We start from the raw sequence: 16,901 nt of genomic DNA on the forward strand, positions 1-16,901 counted from the left end.
AACAAAAAAAAAAAAAAATCCCCAACACTTTTAATCAGTACTGCCATAGAAAGGCTGGAAATTGCCACACATTTTACAAAGGTAAAACAAAGTACTATGGCACATAATGAGTTTAACAGACGTTACTGAGAAACTGACCCATAAGCTATTGATCTACCTTAAATAATTTATTTTATTTTTCTTTTTCCTGCAGTATACCTTCACTGCTTTGATCTTCAGTACAACTCCACCTCTTTCAGGGCACTCAGCAAGGTGTTCAGCAGTCCCCAGATAACACACTAAAAACCACAGCTTTTCCTACCTCTACTTAAAACTGAGCTTTTGAACAGATACACTCTTTCCGTCTTTCCAACCCCTCACTCCTCCTCTTCATTCTCCTTAATTTCTAAATCTATTCTTTCCTCTTATTTATATTTTTTATCTTCTATCCCTTGAAAGGAGCTGATGAAAAAGTGTTTTGAACATAGCTATTCTTCTTCCTGCCTTTTCTTCTAAAAGAACAAATGTACAAAATACAGTCAAGATATTCTGTGACAGTGTACCTATATAAGACTGTGTCTTTTGCACCCCTACATTTAAGTTGCCCTCATAGGACAAACAAGCAAATCAAACAAAAACACAAACAAATGAAACCCCAAAGAATTTTCTGTTATGCTCCAGTCTGATCTTTTCTTAAAAATGATGAAGACTACAAATGTCTGCAAGAAATTTATTTGAATGCTATATTACATTTCCTATGAAAATCATCTTTCCTAACCATAGAAAAACACTTCCTTGTGGCAATTGGATCTTCTTTGCTACCCAAGCACAAAAATTTTGCTTTACCAGCCAAAACCACGGAGAACAGAACATCCTCTTATGGAGCACCCTTTTATTGTAGAGCACTCTTAACATTATTGTAGAGTTTCAAAGAAGAGAATTGAGGTTCATTATTCTGTCCACAACAACCTTAGGATGGGACCTAATATGTTCCAGATAACATTTCCCTTTCTAAAAGTAAACACTGACTATTAAATCAAGGAACCCAAAACCTCAAAACTATACTGCTTTCAGTAAAGTTGGGTTTTTTTCTTGCAATAGTAGTCACTCGGAGAAACAGCATTTTGCAATAAAAAACTGTTTCAGAGTGATCCCTGTACCCCTTCCAGGTGACCCCACATCTTGACAGACCTTGACATTTCTTCTCCCTCCCTGAACACTTCTGCAGTGTGGTGGACATCAGCACCAACACCAGCACAGCCCAGCAGGCATCAGGAGGAGGCAGCGGGTGGTGGCGCTGATGCCATATGCATGGGTACTTATCTGCCACTAGAGCAGCTCCAAAAGCTCCTGCTTTCCCAGGAAGGTTCTCTCTGTCCACCATCTTTCTTTCCCTTTGTCTCTCAGATGGTGTGGTCAATTGAATGCACCACCATAGGGTAGAGAGCTCATGCCATTCTCCCTGTGTCTTTCAAGCCATCTTGTAAACACTATTTCCACCACTTTGGGTCTCTTTTTGTTTCCCAGGGCTTCCTGAGATTTAGTGATTATTTAGTGATTTTGTATCTAGTGATTATTTAGTGGGCTTTTTTTTTTTTTCTTGTTGCTGATTTGCTTGTTAGTAAACTGTTATTTTTTCACTTACATTTACTCGCATGGGTTCCTTATGGGTGGAAACGGATTGGTTGAAACTAAGAGGAGGTTACTCATTTTAGAGTGTCCAGCTCTTTAAACTGTCTAAAACCAAGACAGTAGTTCTGCAGAGCATGAACTTTTACAATTTAGACACAGAGCAACATCTGCAGACTGGGGAAAAGAGCGTAAGTCTAACTCATCAGAAAACTTTGCAGGGAAAAACTTTCATTCTTCACTTTCAAATGTGAAAGTTCAGGGGATTCCTCATAAATTCTTTTTAATCTGAGCAACTTCTTAACACTGGCCACAAAAATACTTTAACTCTGCTCTGCAAAATAAAGACTGCATTTGCTCCTATTTTAAGAGCTTTGATATTCTTAGGTCACTTTACTTCAAAATTTGTTACTTGAAAAATGACATTTTTCTTCTTCTAAAGGGTACTTTTCACTTTTACGGAAAATTTTCATTAGATCATCTGCTGTGCAACTTACTAATATAACTAGACTGAGAATCCAAAGCCTTGAAGAAATTTTACAAATATATTTTACAAACAAATTAAGCTGAAACAGCACAGGAAGAGGCAGAAGTCATATCTTTACCTACTAACTACAGAGCTTTGATATTAGGTTAAAAATAGAAAAAAAAAAAAAAAGAAAAAATGTAAAAAGAGGGAAAATGGAGAAGAGCAGGCCAAGTAAAAGAGAAGGTGGCTCTAAATACCCCCATTAGAAGCTACAAAAAGATTACCCTTTTTCAGGACCTATAGGAACCAAATATTATATCCTCTACAAAAACACCTACATACAAAGTATCTTTGGTAAGCAAAAGTGTTGGTGGGTACTTGTTCACTGTCTGCTGGACACAGGCTATAAGTATTTATAAGTAATAAGATCCCTAATATCTATAAGTAATTAGCTATAAGTAATTAGATCCCTAATAACTAGTCAATTTCACCAGCATTCATAACAAAACTGTGTGGGTAGGAACACAGGTTTAAAGCCCATTAAAACTATTTTGTTATTATGCCTGCATTGCAATATATTTCCCTATATACAGGCGACATAGCTATTAGCTTAACTTATTTCAATATACAACAATTAATGAAAACTCAGAGGACCTGACATTTACAAAGATTAATATTCCTAATAAATTTATACATGCCATGGGTGGCAGTGAAATAACATGTGAACTAGTAATTATTACCCATGTTATTATCCATGAAGGACATAGACCTGCTGAGGTAGTCCAGGGCTCCAAAGCACCTCTCCTATGAAGACAGGCTGAAAGTGCTGTTCAGCCTAGAGAATAGTAGAGAAGGCTTTGGGAAGACCTCTTTGTGGCTTTCAATACTTAAAGGGAACTTATAAAAAAGATGGGGAAAAATATTTTAGAAGGAGAAATGGTTTTAAATATCAATGAGACATAAGGAAAAAGTTTTTGACAAATAAGGGTAGTGGAACACTGGACCAGATTGCCCAGAGAGGCAGTGGATGCCCCATCCCCAGAAATATGCAAGGTCAGGTCATACAGGGCTCTGAGCAAACTGATCTAATTGAGAATGTTCCTGCTCATAGCAGGGAATTTGGACTAGATAACCATTAAAGGTCCCTTCCAATACAAACTCTTCTATGATTCTGTGGTTCTGTGTTCTCAAAGAGCATGTCTGTGTATCCCTGTGTACCTTCTGTCAGCCTATTATGTAAAAATCAGGAAAAGAATGCATTTCATTATAAAGCATCACCTTAGAAGGTATCCAATCTTTCATTCATTATTACTTTGCAAATCCTCTAAACAACTAATTTTGTCATTCGTATTTACATTAAATAATAATTTCATAAGCAAATTATTTTATATGTATCTAAATTAAATCTTAGACCATTTTAAATTGCTCATCTCCTTAAAAAATCTCCGTAACATTCTAGAATTACAAGAAGGCTTTCTCTCTTCTAGTACCTGTATAAAGTAAGATACCTCCATAAAAATCACAAGTTTTATAAAATAACATTTATTTAATCTTTCAGCTTTTTTGTGGAAGTTATGCTTTTCTTTCATAACAATACATATCATATTCAGTATTTCTGGAATAAATGTTTCCCCTTGCTTTCACAGAAACACTTTTGCAACCAGCAACCCTAATCTCACTTCTCTGCTTCAATCGCTTCAAGAAATTGGTGGAAAAACCTCAAGTCAGTGTGAATTAACTATGCTTCCTTTGGTACATACATCCAAAAGATGGATCACCTTTTTTGAAGGGTATGTTGCTACTCAGGCATAGCTGCATATTAATTTTTGTTGCATGGATAAATATTACACAAACCCTAAGCCTGTTCACAGTCATTTATATTTTAAAATTAATACATTTGTTTATCTTTGAGTGTTTTTTTAGTGTCTGCCAAAATTCAGTCATATTCACAGTAACACTTACAAAAAGCAGTTCTCACACCTCCATATTCCCATACCTACATCATCAGCAATAGCTGTCTCCATAGGAGACAAGAAGCTGTCTGACACAGCAAGGCAGTAGAATTCTGCCAAGCCATAGTAAAGGGATATATATTAAGTCATCTAACAGTTATTTTTATTGAAAACTACGATCATGCACCACGCAATTCCCTTTCTTTTTAAACTTCTATTTCTGCTTTGCTAAGGCCCTGTAAATTACAATAGCATCTACAAAGAATTGCATTTATCCAGTTAAATTAAAAAGAAATTCAAGCTTATGTCACTGGAAGACAGGGTAAAATATAATATATATTATTCTTAATGAATTGTGCCTGACACATTTTCAAAAGTTTCCTCTTAGAATGTAATTTCCATAAGCAACCTATTAATCTCTTCCAGCTCTTTGGCATCCATGCCATTAGGGAGCTTTTCATTTAAACTAGCAAGTAAATTCCCTGCTTAAGCCTCTTCCTTTTTACTTTATGTATGATAAACATAAGAAGCCCCTTATTGTCCCTTTCTTTTTTTGACATTTTCCATCTACAGACTCTTAGTCAGTTAAACAACCACAATTTTTCCACCTAACTGACTTCATCTGTGGCCATGTTCTCCCTTCTGAAATGCAATGAAAAGAGATCTTCAGTGATGTCCGGCAAAATATGTTCTGTTTTTATCCCACATCTGGGGAGATGTACTTACACAGCCATGACTTGTGTAGCACATGGACAATTATCTTCAGGATCTTTTCTACAGCAGCAGCTGACATCACTGCTCCATCCTTTGTCTGTATTCTATCTCCAGTATCTTACAATTTTCTCTAATTATCTCTTGTTTTCCAGGTTATCTCAGTAATTTATTAAGATCTTGCTCATTTCTGATTGCCCTTACTTCAGAGGCCTCACTAAAAATAAGCAAAAAGCCCATCTTAAGCTAACATCTCCTGCAACAGCTTCGGCAAAAGGGATAACAACCATACAGGCTGTGGCTGATCAAGACAGTAAAAAGACTGTGTAATGTTTGACAAATGCAACTGAAAAAATGAGACTTGGAAAAGGGCTTGACTTCAATAAGAAGTCAGTTGCTATTGAAAGAAACCAGTAGTAGATTAAAAACAAAGAAACAAACAAAAAAACCAGAAAGATTCTTCACATGTGTCTGTTTGCCAGATGTGGGTGCTAAAATTTTACACTAGTTGAGAAAGAATCTACCTAAGTTCATGAAAAAGAAATCCAACAAAGGTTACTTTTTACTAAGGAAATAGAAAGATACTGCCTTTGGCTAAGACAATTTCTTATTTCCACATTGTAGGAGATTGAGAAAGCATTAGGAATGCCTGCTCAAGACACATTTTCTTCATCAAGTATTAATTTCTTGCTGTGAAAGAGATAACAACTAATCAAAATAGACTAGAACAGACTTCAGTTTCATTCTTATGGCACATCTTACTGTTCTACATAACCTGCAGTTTTAAACCTTCATATGCAGAAACACTACCTAGATATTAAGGAAAAGCCAAATGCTTGGCACTAAACACACACTGAAATATATATTACATATAATAGATATATAATTTTCCCAGTCCGTGATCCCCAAAAAAAAGACAAAAAAAAAAAAAAAAAAAAAAAAAAAAAAAAAAAAAAAAAAAAAAAAAACCAAAAAAAAAAAAAAAAAGCAATTTTACTAATATATTATTATCATTCACTTAATAAGCAATTGTGGTAACTTTATTGTCACAGCTTTATTTAATAGTGATTTTACCTGAAGTAGTATTTTGGATAGTGATTTGAAGCATTACATTGGAAAGAACATTAAAGATCATCTAGTCCAACTCCCCTGCAATGAGCAGGGCCAGGGTGCTCAGAGCCCCAACCAACCTGGCTTTGCACACTTCCAGGGATGAGGCATCCATCACTTTTCTGGTAAGCTTTGAAGTAAAGAACTTCTTCCTTACATGTAATCTAATCCCTTCAACAATTTAAAGTCACTGTCCCTTGATAATGTCTTAAGCACCAAGTAGGACACTACCTATTCATTAAATAATGTATTTCCACCCTTTTTTCATCAGCTTAAGTCAATTGACTTCAACTAGCATCTAAAAACCTAAGAAAAGTGGTTAGAGGTTTGGAAAGGTTTTGGGTTTGGTTTTTTCCCCCTGAAATATTTCTAATAAGAGGTCAAAACAGTTTCAAGAGTCAACTGCTCCAACTATTCTCCTCGAAAAACAACTAATCAAAATAGGCATCTAATGTTCAACTCTGCTACAGCTAAGTCAAATAGATAAATATTGTAGGGCTTTGGCTGTTAAAGGTATTTTGTTTTCTTCAAGCCATTTTGATTAGCTTTATGGATAGAAACCTTTGAACTGAAAATAGATATCTTTAGTCTTCCATCTCTCCTCTCCATTGCATTGTAACACCCAAGGTCATACTCCTAGTAGTATTAACACAGATGTACATTTGCATATGGCATTGCTACATTTTAACTATCTCATTTTCCCAGCATATTCATACTTGTGTCTATATTTATCCTTGTGTAAAGACATATGGGTTAGTGTTTCTCTTGAAAATATTGTTTTCAGCAGTGGTCCACTAATGAATATGCCGATCTTTCTACACAAGTGAATCATTTTCACTTGGAAAATAGCTTTTGAAATTACTGAATTTCAATTCGAAGTCCACTACTGTATCCAATTCGAGTTATTACCTTCAGAGACAAAGAGACAAATTTCTTTTTTTTAGTGACAAAATATTTGCAAAAAATAATAAACTGCAGAAAAACTGATGTTTATCTAGTAAAATATTCAGATTCAGTTTCCTGACAAGGAGCACCATTCTGAACAGAATTGCTAGATGCTACAAGTCACAACCTTCATTTGTATTTTAAGTGATAGAAGTTCACACTGATTATGGAGGCTGAGTAATTCCATGAAAGAGATGCCAACCACAGGCTAATATTTATTTAACACATAGAAAGATCTTTGGCTGCAAGCTTAAAGTATGTTCTTGAAAATAGAAGGTTCCCACACTTCTTTTTATGGATGAACATTTTACTCTTTCAGTTGCATCCATGTCTGCTCAAGACATTCACCTTTGGGAATTTAAAGTTTACAAATCATCAGCTACTTAATTTCCACATTTTAGTAACCTAATTCTAAACATTCAGTCTGCCCTGCCCTTGATTTAGAGATAGCAAAATATTTCCTTGCAGTTGCAGCTCCTATATCATACCAATGTAGAGCAACAGTATAAAGAGCAAGTAGTGTTTCACTACACTGTCCGTAGCATTATTAACAGTGATCTCCAAGACCGCGAAGAGCAGGAGAGAGCTGGCTAGGATAAGAAGACTTCAAAATGACAGGAAAGGGGGGTTGAGATGGAAAATAGGAATATGGAGACAATTCCACAGCCAGAGAAGGAATGATAACTGAGGCTGAGATTGAAATGAGAATCAAAATACTCATTTGGGTAACTGTAGTAAAAAAACCCTCACAACTTGACACAGGTGGGTACTATGTGTCCTTTCTACCTAGAATGTGCATATATGAAGTAAAACACATCCATAAAATATAAAATGGAGACTATTAGATCCCTGAAGTATTTTCTGTGATAGTGTTTATTAGTAACTCAGACCTAGAAAATCCTTACAGTAGAAAGAGCAACTGTTCCCATACAATTTAACAAGAAAGATTACACTTTCTCCTTTGAAGAGGAGTCAAAAGGAATGAGATTATCTTTCCCAAAAGACTAATAAATAAGCCATTGAAAATACAAAACTGATCATTCTTCCTGCAAAATATAGAGAGACTGCAAAAATCATTTTTACACAGAGGAAAACACCTGGAGCAATTCCAAGCAAAAATACAGGCTGGGTGGAGAACTGATCAAGGCCAGCCCTGGTGAGAAAGAGTTGGGGCTGCTGGTTGACAGTAAGCTCAGTGTGAGCTGGCTCACAACCTAGAAAGCCAGCCATATCTTGGCTTGCATCACAAATAGTGTGGTCAGCAGGTCAGTGGAGGCAATTCTGGCCCTCAGAGACCTACCTGGAGTTCTGCATCCAGCTCTGGGACCCCAACAAAAGACTTGCTGAAGTGGGTCCACAGAAGGCCAAGAAAAAGATCAGGAGGCTGGAGGACCTCTCCTGTGGAGATAGGCTAAGAGAGCTGGGGTTGTTCAGCCTGGAGAAGAGAAAGCTTCAGGGAGACCTTATAGCATCTTCATTACCTAAAGGGGGCTACGAGAAAGATGATAAGGCTTCAAACTGAAAGAGGGCAGGTCTAAGTTATATAAGAAAGAAATTCTTCATCATGAGGGTCATAGGACAGTGGAACAGGTTGCTTAGAGAAGTTATAGATATTCCTGGAAATTCCAGACATTCCTGGAAATGTTCAAGGCCAGACTGGATGTGGCCTCGAGCAACCTGGTCTAGTGAAAGACCATGTCCATGGTAGGGTGCTGGACTAAATTATCCATAAGGACCCTTCCAACCTTTCTATGATTCAATGAACACTAAGACTAAATGCTCAGCAAACAAAACAGGAATGATGGTGTATCTAATATATATTTATATATGATAAAAAATATGGAGGCTTAATCCCATTATTGTCGGTAGCAAATATTAGATTTTAACCTGAGTACCTTCAGAAGAAAAACTGTACCTTTAAGAAAGCAGCATATTACAAGCTGGCCAGATCAAGATACCCTGCTACTGGCTTTTTTTAGTATGTTTTTCCTCTCAATTACTTTGCAGCACTACCTCTAGAGATCAGATATGGTCTCTGAGGATAAATTAAGATTGGCTGAGTTTGAGGGAGGTTCTCTGGTCCAATTCCATCTCCAAGAAGGACCAGATTCAAAACTACATCTGATTGAAATCATAATTCACCCTTCAGGGAATGTTTTCCTTGTAATATGAGAATAGCCACATAGCTGGGGGCAACCAAAGCTGTCAAGCCTTTTGACATGGGTATCAGTGGCAAAGGTTGATTTGGCAAACTCCAGTGAAGGGAATGAAAGGTCAAAATTAGCTTTGGGTTTGAGCCTTATGGCACTTATGTTAAAAACATATTTTCTGAGTTTAATGGTTTTCAGTTTGGCTTCTGTGACAGCATCAGAGAAACCTCACATTTACAAACCTGTTAAAATATGTTGCTTCAAAGGTTGAGTTTTGCAAGCAACAAATATTCTGTTACTAGTATAATACCAAAATCAGAAAGAAATATAATGCTCCCCACATCTGAGTCCATACATGGTTACCATCAGCATTTAAAATTCTCACAGTAAGTCAATTTTTTTGCAGAGAAGGTTTGCAAAATTCCAGATTTTAAAAAATAAAATTTTTTAAAAAATAATCAGCATGTCTTATTTTTCTGAAAACAAAAAAACTCAGAAATATTTAGGGTTTTAATTTTTCTATTATAGCCAGATTTTTCTGTCCAATAGTTTCTTTTTTTAACAATATTCAAATGCATTTATGGTTTGGTAGAAAAATCAGTCTGAAAATTAAGATACTGTATCACCAACTCACAGGTACTGAGTTAATTTTGGCAGATAACAGGCTCTGAAAACAGCAGTTTATAATGGAAATTATGACACCGTATCAGTGAGAAAGGCACCACTACAAAAAGAACATTCAAAATCATTCTTTTCAATAGAGTGGAACAGGGCAGTTTGTGAGCAGGAATGTGGAGAAACTCTTACATGCCACTTTTCTGATGCCTTTGGGAAAAATAAACTAAAAATCCTTCAAATTAAAGGGCTACTCTAACAATAAATGCAAATAAACCCAAAGACTGATTATCAATAAGTAATATACAAAGCACGAAAAAGTTCCTCTATAGAAAAAGAAATTCTGCTAAGCCATTTCAACATAGGATCTGTTCTCAAAATGACCTGATCACGAAGCAAGCCATTGAAGTATGTTTACCTGTTTCCTGACTTGCTCTTCTTTCTATTCCTTTCCTGTCCCAAAACCTTTGTTGTCTAAATAACAAAGGTACTCCATGTTTATGTATTATAGCTATTGGGTGACCACATCTTTCCTCATTGTACAGTATATTGCATTCTCTGTAATGCCAGTCATTATTCTTCCTGACTTCACTAACTTTTTCTAGCTGAAGCATTTAAGATTAATGAGGCATTTGTTCTCAATCAAGGCACTTTATATGAACTCAGTTACACTTTCAGGATCCATGCAGATGACTTATTTAATATCATTTTATTTTTTATATTTTTGGGGGGGATTGATTTATGGCCATTTTTGTCCATTAGCATAGACCATTCTGTATCACTCTTCTCTTTTTTCAATAACTGTTATCAGGACCTACTGCCTAGTAGAATATAAAGATGTATTTTGTATCAGGAATGCAGGTATATCCTAGAGGGTCAAATTTTGACATAATTTGGCATATTGTAAGGCATACTACTTCAGCTACTTAAAGATGCTGAAACTGCAAGAAAACAGTACGCTTCTGAATCTCAAAATCGGTTTCCTCTGATAATATAAACTGCAATAGCCATCAAGGAAAAGTGTGGTTCTGTCAATCTAAATCCATATAGGTATTCTTCTATTTCCATATTTTAATGATGTTCATAGTTGGGATCCACACATAATAAAGTTTGATTTAGCTATTAAGACAATTCTCATTCCTACAATGCTCTCATGCTTCATTGCTTCGCAAAGTCATACTAATATACAGAAGCCTAATAGAGACCAAATTTTCCACGAAGTTAACGTAACTGCTGAGATTTTAAGAAAGTATAATTTAACAGAATTTAAAACATTTTTTTGTAAGCAGAGGAATAAAAAGGAATTTTTCCTCCTAAGAAATCAACTCTGAAACAAGGTTGTACCAATGTTTCATAACTTCCATTATATTCTTCATTACACAAAACTTTCTTTTTCCTTGTCTTCCAATCAAACTTCTCTTCAGGATTTAAAGCCTTAGCCAGAAGGGAACTTCTCAGATGGGTCACCTTCAGCTTAATCTCCTTCTCTTAGGAATCAATATGAAGTGTAGGGAAAACAATTTCAAACATCCAGGAAGCTGGACTTTCAGGGAGTCAGTATTTCCTAATAACTAAATCTTCCCATACTGTGCACTCTTCTGAGATAAAAAAGTAAATTTTGGAAGGCATGTGTATATATAATTCCCACAGAGAGATAAATCTGTTTCAGATCTTCTGCAACAGCTGCAGTTTTTTAGGAATGATTATCCAGAACAAAAATTTAGATGAAGGTGATTTTTTATTAATTTATGTAGAAACTTGAAGTGTCAACTGTGTCAGTTGGCATGTAGAATACACTTACACTATATTCCCTACAGTAAAAGAAAAAAGGTTGTGGAAATAAGGAATTTTATTTATTTTCATCTCCCTCTCCAGAGAGACTTATGGTAGGTACTACACAGCAAGTTAAAATACAATTAAAATAATATATGTAAAACAACAGGTATAGAAAACATATTTTATGTTTAGTTTTTGGGAAGTCGTTTGTTTGGCCATGAGTAAAGGCTTAGAGGAGACTTGATCAGGTTCCAGTATTTAGAGGGTGGCTACAAGATGGAGATTCCCTTTCTTACAAGGAATCACATGGAAAATATGAAGGGTAATGGATACAAGTTATTCCTAGAGACAATCTGATTAGACACAAGAGGAAAAAAATTCACAGCAAAACCTATTGCAATAATCTCCCAAGAGAACCAGTGAGTTTCCCCACGTTGGACCCTTCAAATTCATCTGAACAGGGTGTTAGGCTGTCTTGTCTAGATATTGCCAAGAGACGTTGGACCAGGAGATTCTTGAGGTCCTCATCCAACCTGGTATTCTATGATTATATGAAAAAATTATGAAAGTTTAAAAATTGATTCAGAAAAGAAACATATGCATTTAATTCAAAGGAAGCATAAAACTTTAGGCTGCAGGTTGGTAGCACTAACTTGAATTGCTGATTTTTAAAAGGGAAGGTAGCACTTTGAGATAGCAGCATATTTAATTAACTTGTCATTTTCAATGTACAGGAGATTGGTTAACAGAGAATCATATTATCTTAAGTATAATTCTAGAATTAGATAAAAGTATTGCACTATTTTGAAGTGAAAGCTGTTAGGATAATCTAAGGATATCATTCAAACTCTGAAGGGACAGAAATATTATCCTAAAATGACAAATAGGATGAAATACATATCAGCAATTATTATCATGCGGATGTCAGGACTGAGGTTCCATGCTAACAAAAATATACTAGCATATTTAAGTTGGATACTGAACTAATAAAGTTTTCCCCAAAGACAACTACAGCCACATTGTTTGCAATGAACAATACTATCCAAAAAAGCAAAAGAGAACTATAGAAAAAACAAAATTCAGTGTCAATTTTATCATTCTGGCTCAAGGCACAATCAAGCCTTCTTCAACTATTCCTGAAAATTGTGTCCATAATATGTTTTTAAAAATATTAAAGGAGTAGCTTCTATAAAATCTCTATATATCTATCATTCACTAGTTTTAGAAATAAAAATTAATAAAAAATTCTGATATTAATATTAACTTCTCCTGATGCAGCTTAAAGTCTCTACAAGTCATCTTGTCCCTAAAAGACAAGAAAGAGATTCCCTTTCTTACAAGGAGTCACATGGAAAATATGAAGGTAATGGGTACAAGTTATTCCTAGAGAAAATCTGATCAGACAGAGGAGATAAAAATTCCAGAATGGTAATTGCTTATGCTACTCTTAATTATACGCACATAATTTTACATTAAAAAATGTAATTTTTTTTCTTTCTAGCTTCCCCTCATTATTCTAAGAAGATTACACCTTTTCAATCCTCCCTTATGGAATGATTGACATCTATCAGGAATGATTAAAAGAATTTTGGTTTCTTGCAATTTCAGTTGTAACTCTTGTATCTTCCATCACGGTTTTTTGAACATTTTATGTCTACTGTTACAGTTCTTCAGCTGAACTCTTACCAAAGCTGAAAAGAGCAGAAAGATTGTTCCATGTATTTTTTTCAGGCTTTGCTTCTAGTACAAAGCTTAAGCATCCTTGTGTGATTTTTCACATTCTACAGAACTGCTGACATGTTCATTTTGTGACCAGAATTGCAGCGGGCAACAGGAACTACTGCTTAGGTAGAGTCTGCCATATTATCTGTGCACTAGCTGACAACTCGTAAGTACTCTCTCTGACTCTGCTGAACTTCATATGATTTATTTTTCAATAAAGTTTAACACTTCGGTAGCATCACATTACATAAACTCCCCCAGTTCCTGTGCAGTCATCTTAAACAGCTTAAAGTAGACCAGTTTAGATTTCCACCAAGCACACTCTAGAAACTGTAGAGAAGGCCCAGTGTATTTCTTTACTTTATAAGTTAGCTAACAAGAAGATAGTAGGACTGAAAGAGAGCACCATTTTCAGCATGCAAAGACTAGACAATACGTGTTATTGGACATTTGGATAGTTGGATAATTTTTTTATTGTAAGCTTTACCTGTTATATATTTAACTGAATTGCTGTAATTTTTTGTGTGTATTGATTATTGTACAGTTGAATTGCTAAAGCTACAAAATCATCTTTCTGTAGCTCTGTTTTGGTAACCTGAATGAAATGAATTTGTACCCCAAGAGAGTCCTTCATTCAGATATACTTGTGGAATAAAGTTCCATTCTTGATGCCTTAAGTCATCATTATGTTGGAAAGTTTTAATGAAATATTGAAGATTGAATAAACCTCTAGACCAGTGTTCTGTTTACTTACAAATTTGTCCTCTTGTCTGCTCCCTTTAAGTCTTTGTTAATATATGTCATTCACATGCAAACGTGAACTGTTCTTTTTCACCAGCAAGATGTAGGTGTAATAGATAGTAGGCATCCACTACCCAAGATAAATAGCAGAAATCCAGCTGTTTCAGGGAGGTGAATAATGCTTTGTTAAATATATACACGTGAATGATAAAAAATTCACTTTTTTAATAATATGGTCTTTCAAAAGTTTTGACATGCCAATCTTAAACTAATAGCAGTCTCAGAGCTATTAGTGATTACAAGGGTTTACAGAGCTTAGGTGAGGTGACATCAGCCTGGAAAATATGTTGTTGTTTTTTAAAAAGATGCGAAATGGGTGATGCGAAGAAGTAGGTGGCAGTCAATCTATCTCAGATAACAAGAAACATATTGAACAAGTGCTGAATCAATCAATTTCTAAAAACCTAGACAATAACAGAATACAAATAGGTATCTATTGAAGAACAGGCCACTGACTTTTTTGCTGTGACAGATCATGGGAGTAAGGAATAAGCAAAAGATTTCAAGAATCCTAACTTTCAGATGGTTTTGATGGTGTTTTAAATTCTGATATTGGCAGTGGCAGAAGAGAGACGATGAAAATTATATTTGCCAAACACATAGCAATATGGATTTGCTGTCAACTTTAATATCTCAGACCACCAACTCATCAGACTCTTAACATTAAGAAAATAAATTTCTGGGCATCATTTGCTGATTACTTTTCATGTCATTATGGAGCATATGTGGAAATCTAAACTGATCTACTTTAAGCTGTTTAAGATGACTGCACAGGAACTGGGGGAGTTTATGTAATGTGATGCTACCAAAGTGTTAAACTTTATTGAAAAATAAATCATATGAAGTTCAGCAGAGTCAGAGAGAGTACTTACGAGTTGTCAGCTAGTGCACAGATAATATGGCAGACTCTACCTAAGCAGTAGTTCCTGTTGCCCGCTGCAATTCTGGTCACAAAATGAACATGTCAGCAGTTCTAAAACCTCATCACATAAAATTTTCATTCAGCCAACTCCCATATGGAATTGATATATCTTTCACTACTTCATGTCATCTCCTGAAATAATTTGGCTAAAAAAGTACTTTTCATTAAATTCAGATTTTCCTTATTATCAGAAACTTATATGCATCATATGAGAATAACCCCAAACTTATTCAGTAAAATGTGAATAATTCTTCTCAAATTAATGTTTTTTACAGGTGTTAGTATAAATGACTCATCAGACACTTCACTGTTGTTCTTATCATTCACTTACTGCTGCCAGCTAAATGACCACTTCAAGGTTATTTGTAACCTTAAAACCTCAAAACAATTTTAGAATCCTTTCTACTACACTTAATTAACAAATTTTAAGACTGGATTTTGTTTGATGATTTTTTCAGTGACTTTTAAGAAATGTACTAGAGTCAAAAGGCACCCCTAATTTCCATTCAAAAGTGTTATTTTTATATTGCAGTTAATATCAGGTCCCAAGGCAACATCTTTAATTTTTTAGTGTCTTTAACAAAAAATACATGATTTAGTCATAAATGGTATTTCATGAATAAGGATGTGCTCCTTAGAACTCCCCTATTTCCAAATCATAGCTGCAATTTCCCTGAAATAAATTAAAATTTTTAAATTTTTGATAGAGTAGCAGGGGTTTCTAGCCCTGTTTGTTTAACTGATAATTAAATTCTGAGCAACAGACTTACACTTTTGCCCTTGATATTCCCCTGAATCTAGAACAATCATCACAAAAGTATTTCAGAAGATCCTCAAATTCATGACTGTCTGAAAAGGAAGCTGTAATAGGGTATTCTGGTAACTAATGAAAGACGAAAATTAGATTCTACTTATTTAGGAGAAATCTCACTTCTTCTCTCTTTTACATGCATATTAATTTTCAGTTGTTTGCTCAATGTTTTTCACAAAACTGTATCCTCTTAGCTAATCCTTTTCATGAGTCTATGAAACAACTCCAAGTTTGTCTATCAAAATGCCATTACATTTTGCACTGAAATATTCTCGTAATTTTCAAATAGTTTTTCCCCAGCAAACATGATCAGAAAAAATACAAAGGCTACATACCACATGAAATAATGCACATGCTACCTTTTTTTCCTCCCTTAATCTCTAGTGTGTTAGATAGCTAAACAACTTACAGCTGTCCAGGCTTCTTTTCTGCATCGAGAACACAACCACTCGTTACAGATTTCATGAGAAGGAACACCGTAGCAACCTAGAATAAGAGAGCTAGATTGATTATTATATTCTGCCTTTTTATCAATGATGTAATACAATTCAATTATACATAAACCTTAATAAAACACTTCTGTCCTGTGACAAAGGAGACTTTTACCATCTAGGCTTACTGCTAATGTCATAGTCTATAAAATATATCTTCCCAAAACCTAAATAAAAAGAACCCACAAAACCACCATAAGAAAACCAAAACAAAACCTCAGCAAATGTAACTGAACAACAAAAACTCCAAGAACCCAAAAAGCTATAATCACAATGAATTTCTTATTTTTGTCATTGCAATATCATATCACCAACTCTCCCTGAAGTAAAAATTTGACTTAATACACTGACATTTATTCTGGGCAAATATACCGTATTTCCAAATATCTCATATACTTTTAAGACTTAACTATTACAGTTCTATAGCCTTTTGGAGATACTGCAGAAAAATCCATCAGTTACTCTTGCAATAAAAAAGCACGTTAAGTGAAAGAAAATACTGCATCCCCAAATTTAACAGCAATATTCACAAGTCCTCCAGGAGAATTTCACCCTAACTACTTATTAAGGACACACTAGCATTGCATAGTGATTTAAAATAGAGAAGCAAAAGAGTAATTAAATCATTAGGTCAGAAAAAAGAATCAAAAGTTTGGGATCATTGAAAGTTTACAAGACAGTTAATTCAACATTTTCACAGCAACCATAAGTTACAGAAAATATAATGCAGTTTTCAAAAAAAATTAGCCAGTGATTGAAGCATTACAAATGGAAATGTTCTTCAAATACTTTTAAAGACATGCTAGAAGCCTAGCTAA

The 16,901-nt window shown here is 34.9% G+C and overlaps 1 protein-coding gene across 7 annotated transcripts in view; it reads right to left on the reverse strand.

Annotated features, from left to right (window-relative positions):
* KDM4C (lysine demethylase 4C) overlaps window positions 1-16,901 on the reverse strand; it is a 255,205-nt gene that overhangs the window by 80,603 nt on the left and 157,701 nt on the right. For all 7 annotated transcript variants that reach the window (XR_008441497.1, XM_054004325.1, XM_054004330.1 and 4 more), the window contains one exon: window positions 16,002-16,078. Coding sequence is in view for 6 of the 7 variants with exons in the window: in XM_054004325.1 (XP_053860300.1) it covers window positions 16,002-16,078 (77 nt within the window). In the remaining variant the exon portion in view is untranslated. The remainder of the gene's footprint in view (window positions 1-16,001; window positions 16,079-16,901) is intronic.

This window comes from Vidua macroura, chromosome Z (assembly GCF_024509145.1).
Source record: "Vidua macroura isolate BioBank_ID:100142 chromosome Z, ASM2450914v1, whole genome shotgun sequence".
Taxonomy (NCBI): Eukaryota; Metazoa; Chordata; class Aves; order Passeriformes; family Viduidae; genus Vidua; species Vidua macroura.